General features: G+C 45.1%; 1 protein-coding gene across 10 annotated transcripts in view; it reads left to right on the forward strand.

Moving 5' to 3' along the window:
• Positions 1-8,739, forward strand: part of DAAM2 (dishevelled associated activator of morphogenesis 2) — a 134,869-nt gene that overhangs the window by 111,335 nt on the left and 14,795 nt on the right. For 6 of the 10 annotated variants that reach the window (XM_075267330.1, XM_075267335.1, XM_075267331.1 and 3 more), the window contains 2 exons: positions 2,244-2,414; positions 3,027-8,013. In XM_075267330.1, coding sequence (XP_075123431.1) covers positions 2,244-2,414; positions 3,027-3,242 — 387 coding nt within the window. In that variant the 3' untranslated portion in view covers positions 3,243-8,013. Of the gene's footprint in view, positions 1-2,243; positions 2,415-3,026; positions 8,014-8,739 lie in introns of those variants that run through there. The other 4 variants (XR_012715299.1, XR_012715301.1, XR_012715300.1 and 1 more) reach the window with 4 other exon arrangements.

The raw sequence follows: 8,739 nt of genomic DNA on the forward strand, positions 1-8,739 counted from the left end.
CCTATGTACAAGAATATAGCTACTATAATACTTCTATGTACAAGAATATAACTACTATAATACTACCTCACATGTACAAGAATATAATTACTATAATACTGCTCCTATGTACAAGAATATAACTACCATAATACTGCTCCTATGTACAAGAATATAACTACTATAATACTACCTCACATGTACAAGAATATAATTACTATAATACTGCTCCTATGTACAAGAATATAACTACTATAATACTGCTCCTATGTACAAGAATATAACTACTATAATACTGCTCCTATGTACAAGAATATAACAACTATAATACTGCTCCTATGTACAAGAATATAACTACTATAATACTACTCCTATGCACAAGAATATACAGTCCTATGAAAAAGTTTGGGCACCCCTATTAATCTTAATCATTTTTAGTTCTAAATATTTTGGTGTTTGCAGCAGCCATTTCAGTTTGATATATCTAATAACTGATGGACACAGTAATATTTCAGGATTGAAATGAGGTTTATTGTACTAACAGAAAATGTGCAATATGCATTAAACCAAAATTTGACAAGTGCTAAAGTATGGGCACCTCAACAGAAAAGTGACATTAATATTTAGTAGATCCTCCTTTTGCAGAGATAACAGCCTCTAGTCGCTTCCTGTAGCTTTTAATCGGTTCCTGGATCCTGGATGAAGGGATTTTGGACCATTCCTCTTTACAAAACAGTTCAAGTTCAGTTAAGTTTGATTGTCGCCGAGCATGGACAGCCCGCTCTCAAATGATCTGAAAACAAAGATTGTTCAACATAGTTGTTCAGGGGAAGGATATAAAAAGTTGTCTCAGAGATTTAACCTGTCAGTTTCCACTGTGAGGAACATAGTAAGGAAATGGAAGACCACAGGGACAGTTCTTGTTAAGCCCAGAAGTGGCAGGCCAAGAAAAATATCAGAAAGGCAGAGAAGAAGAATGGTGAGAACAGTCAAGGACAATCCACAGACCACCTCCAAAGAGCTGCAGCATCATCTTGCTGCAGATGGTGTCACTGTGCATCGGTCAACTATACAGCGCACTTTGCACAAATAGAATCTGTACGGGAGAGTGATGAGAAAGAAGCCGTTTCTGCACGTACGCCACAAATAGAGTTGCCTGAGGTATGAAAAAGCACATTTGGACAAGGCAGCTTCATTTTGGAAACAAAAATTGAGTTGTTTGGTTATAAAAAAAAGGCGTTATGCATGGCGTCCAAAAAAAAACAGCATTCCAAGAAAAACACTTGCTACCCACTGTAAAATTTGGTGGAGGTTCCATCATGCTTTGGGGCTGTGTGGCCAGTGCCGGCACCGGGAATCTTGTTAAAGTTGAGAGTCGCATGGATTCCACTCAGTATCAGCAGATTCTTGAGAATATTGTTCAAGAATCAGTGACGAAGTTGAAGTTACGCCGGGGATGGATATTTCAGCAAGACAATGATCCAAAACACCGCTCCAAATCCTCAGGCATTCATGCAGAGGAACAATTACAATGTTCTGGAATGGCCATCCCAGTCCCCAGACCTGAATATCATTGAACATCTGAGGGATGATTTGAAGCGGGCTGTCCATGCTCGGTGACCATCAAACTTAACTTAACTTGAATTGTTTTGTAAAGAAGAATGGTCCAAAATACCTTCATCCAGGATCCAGGAACTGATCAAAAGCTACAGGAAGCGACTAGAGGCTGTTATCTTTGCAAAAGGAGGATGTACTAAATATTAATGTCACTTTTCTGTTGAGGTGCCCATATTTTTGCACCGGTCAAATTTTGGCTTAATGCATATTGCACATTTTCTGTTAGTACAATAAACCTCATTTCAATCCTGAAATATTACTGTGTCCATCAGTTATTAGATATATCAAACTGAAATGGCTGCTGCAAACACCAAAATATTTAGAACTAAAAATGATTAAGATTAATAGGGGTGCCCAAACTTTTTCATAGGACTGTAACTACTATAATACTACTCCTATGTACTATAATATAACTACTATAATACTGCTCCTATGTACAAGAATATAACTACTATAATACCCCTGGGATCACTTTTTCTCGTATGCTCTTGCTTTCTATCATTTCTACTCCATACACAATCAAAGCTGTTCTTTAATAACCTGGATTTATCTTCCTGCTCTTTCTGAAGTATATTGAATAGTTGCAGCTTTGGTTGTGACTAGAGTTCTGACACTTGTAAACCTTAAGGCTCTTTCTGTCCTTTCAGTTCACTAAGGCAATGAAGCACTTTGGAGAGTCGGAGTCTAAGATGCAGCCTGATGAGTTTTTTGGCATTTTTGATACTTTTCTTCAGTCATTTTTGGAGGCCAAGCAAGATCTCGAGAATATGAGGAAAAAGAAGGAGGAAGAAGAGCGCAGGGCGCGGATGGAAGCCATGGTGAGGATGTGCAGTTATGCTGGGCAACACTCAGCAGTTTCTGACAGGGGCGCCCATGTTTATATAGGACCTTGCAGGCAGGTCTTCCTGGAGGTGTATAGAGCAATATACCTTGTGTCACCTTTAGGGGTGCTCTATCTTTTTACTACAACTTCTCTTCTGTATGTTTTCTATTAGTGCAGCTTTTACATAGGTAGTAACAAACCATCCTGGGGCCCCGACAGTTCTCACCACCATCCCTATACTAGAGATCAGCGGTGACATCACTGAGAATACAGCCTATCCCTATACTAGAGATCAGCGGTGACGTCACTGAGAATACAGCCTATCCATATACTAGAGATCAGCGGTGACATCACTGAGAATACAGCCTATCCATATACTAGAGATCAGCGGTGACATCGCTGAGAATACAGCCGATCCATATACTAGAGATCAGCGGTGACATCACTGAGAATACAGCCTATCCGTATACTAGAGATCAGCGGTGACATCACTGAGAATACAGCCTATTCCTATACTAGAGATCAGCGGTGACATCACTGAGAATACAGTCTCCTCATATATCCTTCTCTATCATCTAATATTGTTTTCTTACATGTTTTCTTGCAGCTTAAGGAGCAGCGTGAGAAGGAGCGGCGACTTAAGAAAGCCAAGGCGGGGAGTATATCAGAGGAAGGAGGGGAGTTTGATGACTTGGTGTCGGCTTTGAGATCAGGAGAAGTTTTTGATAAGGACATATCCAAACTTAAGAGGAACCGGAAACGCTCCGGAAACCAAATTCTGGACACCAGCAGAGAACGGGCCGTGACCAAGCTAAATTATTAGGATGAGACGGGGAGAGGACGCATCGGAGGACCAAGGTGTGTGGAGGACTCCAGGTCCAGGACACTGCCCGCGGACTTACCTCTGTGACCGAGATCATTCCCACCACAGCTCCAGCGACAAGCTTTACGAAGTGCCTGAGTGGAGAACTGCAATGGAGCGGCCCACGTGCCCCGCGGGAGCGCCCGCCGTCCTACGGGGTCTCCTGCTGCAGTCACGCTTTACAAGTGCCAAATATCTTCATGTTCTTGCACTGTCTAAACCTTCGGTATTTTGTACAGTATCTGCCCTAAGGCTACAAAAACTCCAAAAACATTCGACCCATCCATGGCGATGGCGCGGACATCTGTGGCCAAAAAAATCGATGTAAATAGGAAGCTGCAGGGTCGGAATTGAAAGCAAAAATTTGAAAAGTTTTTAAGTTTTGTTTTTTTTAACTCTCTGGTCCGAGCTGTAAGTATCCGTATATAGGTGGGTGTATAGGCGGGTGTATCGGGCCCCTTCCGTCTCCAGTCGTGTACTCGACCTCGCACAAACATAATCTCTGTAATTCCAGGAACGAATCCAAAAATCTAAAAACCACTCAACGATTGCAACATGTTGTGCACTTTTTGACTTGCCATGGTTAGTGTTGGCCACCAGGACGTTGTCACACAAAGGGCCAACCATGAAGAATTTCAGCTGCCTCAACAAAAGCACAAACATTTCGTAAGGGAAAAATAAAAGGGAAAAAAGATGCGTCATCGGGATCGAGAACTCGACCCGATCGGAGCCAAGAACACGGCGGATAAACAAGGAAAAGCCAGAAATAGTCACATTATAGCACATAATGCCTAGAAAGGAGGACTGACAAGGAACAGGACCTCGGGTCTAGATCGGAACGTAAGACTTCATTGTCCTCCGGTGGGTGGTCAAGGATTGGGCCAGGGCATGTCTAGAACCACTGCTGGTGTCACCGTCACACACACTACAATGCTGGTCATAGTCTTACGTCTTAAGGTGACAGTCAGTGGCTAGAAGGAAACAGCTTGGACAAGGTCTGGCAAGAAGAACCTCAGAAGATGGAAGGAGAAACATCTAAATTACATCTGAATAGATGAGTGGAGACTTCTTGTCTTAGACATCTTTCTTCTTAACTGGACACCACAGCTTGCAGAGGTCTTAAGTGGTGGTAACTTAAATCTACTCAAAAGATGGTCCAGACTTGTAAAATTTGTGTCCTGTCCTGATTGAATTCTTTTTGAGGTGACGTGGACCAGTGGTGGTAAGAAGAACCGAGGAACCTGGGTTTTATTGAAGACTTGGGTCTTGACTTTAGGCGGTGAAGGATTAGAAGCCTTGTGACTAATGGGGTCAATGAGCAACTTGCACAAGCGTTCACCCCTATGCTGGTCTGGGGTCTGCTGGGGGGGGTCATCTTGTCATTAATATATCCCATCAGTGTCCCAACATCATCTGCACATCCCCCATCACTTCATGTCTTCTATAGGCTGATAAGTGACTTGGTGGTAGGTCCAGTCTCCATTACCCAGAGTTCTGCTGTGGATGTGGCCCCTGGAACCTCCAGTAGCAATGACCTGGGGCCCGACGTCTTCATTGGGGTTTGGCCATAAAGGGAAGTGACCGATGGTGAATCGAATATCTGGAGCCACCTCAGAGATTCTGGAGCTACTTTTATAGTCCTAGGATGAGGGAACCAAGACAGAGAGGAGGGGGAAGTCTCTTAGGTTTGGCAGATGGGACTTACGGGGATGATGGGAGGTGATCGGGTAAATGGCGGTACTAAAGTCTGGAGAGGTGTTATGTCTTAGGGAATGTTCACACAGCTGAATTATTCCACAGCGGACTCTGCACTGCTCAGGCCATATTTTCGGCCTTCCTTAATTCAGCCACGTGAACACTCCCTTATACTCTGAGTCTGGGTGAGGAGGAGGGGGCAGGGGTAGAAGGGCGCAAATCAAAGGCAAAATGACCCCTGCCCCATTAAACGGAAACCAAGATGGATCTCGATACATAACACGATGATACATAAAACCTGCCACACAATACAACTTATTACCGAGGCTGTCACTCGATACAAAAATACACAATGTATCATGGAAGCCATCAGATGATACGACACAATGTATCACTGAGGCCGTCACTCGATGCGACAACACACAACGTATCACTGAGGCCGTCACACAATACAAAAACACACAATGTATCATGGAAGCCGTCACATGATACAACACACAACGTATTATTGATGCCATCACTCGATACAACAACACAACGTATCACCGAGGCCGTCACTCAATACAAAAACACACAATGTATCATGGAAGCCGTCACATGATACAACACACAACGTATTACTGATGCCGTCACTCGATACAACAACACAACGTATCACCGAAGCCGTCACTTGACGCGACAACACACAACGTATCACTGAGGCCGTCACTCGATACAAATCAAATCAAATCATACAACACACAACACATCGCCAAGACCGTCACACCATATGACAACACACAACGTATCCCCGAGGCCGTCGAAGATACGACACACAATGTATCCTGGGCTGTCACACGATCCGCAGTACGAGTGAGACCTTTGGCGGGCGCTCTCCCCTCACCTCTCATTCCCTGATCTGGATACGATGAGAATTTTACAAGAACTGTTTGTTTGCCAGAGAGCGGCCGGGGAGGATTGTTAGGATGGGTCATGTGATCAGGAATGTGTATGGAGAATCCCTTGAAGAAGCGGTGCGTGGCTTTGGCTCCTCTGTGGGGTCCAGCTTGTCTTACATGTAGGTAGATGTAGATCGAGGTCACCAACTTTATGCACTCGAGCTTTTGTGAGACTACAACTCCCAGCATGCACACTTACTCTTCTGTTCCAGGAATGCCCATTGCAGGCAGCCTGCTGGGAGTTGTAGTGTCATGGCAGCCGAAGGTTGGTGACCCCTGAAGTAGACGGTGCGGGATGTGCATGGTGGTCAGTGGGATGGCTGGAGATGGATCCGTTTTTCCATGGCGATAGGCAGTGAAGTTTCAGCACGTGACCTATAGAGCAGACACATGACTGGCGAGGGAGAGAGAGGACACAGTAGGATGTGCGCCGCTGATCACCTGACCTGCCGCTCATCTCCCAGGCCTTGAAGAAAGCAGAGTCTAATAAAGTAATAAGTCTAATACTAAACTAACTACAGAGATACAAACTAACAATAGGAAATGTCCTCAGCAGTACAGAGTATTTCAGCAGAGGAGTGTGCTGATCTTATAGAGGAGGTCACAGGGTGAGAGTTACATAGGGGAAGGAGCAGGGCTCCCAGCAGCACAGAGTATTTCAGGAGAGGAGTGTGCTGATCTTATAGAGGTCACAGGGTGAGTGTTACATAGTGAAGGAGCAGGGCCCACAGCAGTACAGAGTATTTCAGGAGAGGCGTGTGCTGATCTTACAGAGGAGGTCACGGGGTGAGAGTTACATACTAGGAGGAACAGGGTCCCCAGCAGTGCAGAGTATTTCAGGAGAGGAGTGTGCTGATCTTATAGAGGAGGTCACAGGGCGAGCGTTACATAGTGGGAAGAGCAGGGTCCCCAGCAGTACAGAGTATTTCAGGAGAGGAGTGTGCTGATCTTATAGAGGTCACAGGGTGAGAGTTACATAGTGGGAGGAGCAGGGCCCACAGCAGTACAGAGTATTTCAGGAGAGGAGTGTGCTGATCTTATAGAGGAGGTCACGGGGTGAGAGTTACATACTAGGAGGAACAGGGTCCCCAGCAGTGCAGAGTATTTCAGGAGAGGAGTGTGCTGATCTTATAGAGGTCACAGGGTGAGTGTTACATAGTGAAGGAGCAGGGTCCCCAGCAGTACAGAGTATTTCAGGAGAGGCGTGTGCTGATCTTACAGAGGAGGTCACGGGGTGAGAGTTACATACTAGGAGGAACAGGGTCCCCAGCAGTGCAGAGTATTTCAGGAGAGGAGTGTGCTGATCTTATAGAGGAGGTCACAGGGCGAGCGTTACATAGTGGGAAGAGCAGGGTCCCCAGCAGTACAGAGTATTTCAGGAGAGGAGTGTGCTGATCTTATAGAGGTCACAGGGTGAGAGTTACATAGTGGGAGGAGCAGGGCCCACAGCAGTACAGAGTATTTCAGGAGAGGAGTGTGCTGATCTTATAGAGGTCACAGGGTGAGAGTTACATAGTGGGAAGAGCAGGGCCCCTATACAATCACACACACATACCATATACTTACACATACACTGCCATATATACAATGGGGTGCAGTTACCAGTTCTGGGGTGCAGGGGCTCAGTCTTAATTATTGGGGTTAACCCCCTCTGTACCCAGCTGGTTGTCTTGCCGAAGACTCTTCCCTTTGGTGGATTTGGTGCCTTGTGTCATCTTACAGTCGTCACTTCCTGCACTCGGAAGAAAACAAGACCCCAGGGGCGGGGGATGGTACATGCAGAAATGTCGGGTTTTCTGGTCACCCCAAAGATCAGAGTGATAAGATGTTTGCACTTTTTAATGGCTTTTGGTGGAGTCTTCGGGTGAAAATAAAGTATTAATAGAAGATCCGGGATAGATATGTAACATTAATGTAACTATAGGGGGCGCAGCAGAGGCCCAGTCAGATCCAGCTGTACATTACACACCGGCCGGGGAGGCTCTGAGTTTTTTTTTCTGTGTCTGTCGGGTCAATTAAAAATATAAAATGACTTAAATTAATTGTGTAGTAAAAGCTTTAATAGAATATACTAGAGAAATAAACGTATGGATTATATCAGCGCCCCCTGACTGTGTCTGATTTATTTCTATCACCTGACACTAGAGGGAGCTCACTACATCCAGATTATGCAGTCTCCACTAGAGGGAGCTCACTACATCCAGATTATGCAGTCTCCACTAGAGGGAGCTCACTACATCCAGATTATACAGTCACCACTAGGGGGAGCTCACTACATCCAGATTATACAGTCACCACTAGGGGGAGCTCACTACATCCAGATTATACAGTCACCACTAGGGGGAGCTCACTACATCCAGATTATACAGTCACCACTAGGGGGAGCTCACTACATCCAGATTATACAGTCACCACTAGGGGGAGCTCACTACATACAGATTATGGGGGTTGAGATAACACCCATTATCTTCTAAATCCTGAGGCAGTAGGGGGCAGTCACACAGCACTGCATGGAGGATATCCAGTATGACAGAGCTCCTCATCAGGGGTAAGTCAGACAGCAGGGGGAAGGGGTGTACCTGGTATTTTAGATCTCATCACCAGGGAGCAGGCTTAATAAGGGAGGGGGGGGGGTCCTGAATCTGAATATTTTTTTTCACCCAATGTCAAGGTCTCTTCTTCTGAACTTTCCTAAGAGTGTATACACACAGCGCCATATTGTGTAGATATATCCTAATACTTCTCACAGCTGAGGGTTTGATACAGCAGCAGAAGCTTCTACTATCGTTACAATGTATCACTGGGGGTTGGTTAGATACAACTGT

The sequence above is a fragment of the Leptodactylus fuscus genome, chromosome 3 (genome assembly GCF_031893055.1).
Source record: "Leptodactylus fuscus isolate aLepFus1 chromosome 3, aLepFus1.hap2, whole genome shotgun sequence".
NCBI classification, from domain to species: Eukaryota; Metazoa; Chordata; class Amphibia; order Anura; family Leptodactylidae; genus Leptodactylus; species Leptodactylus fuscus.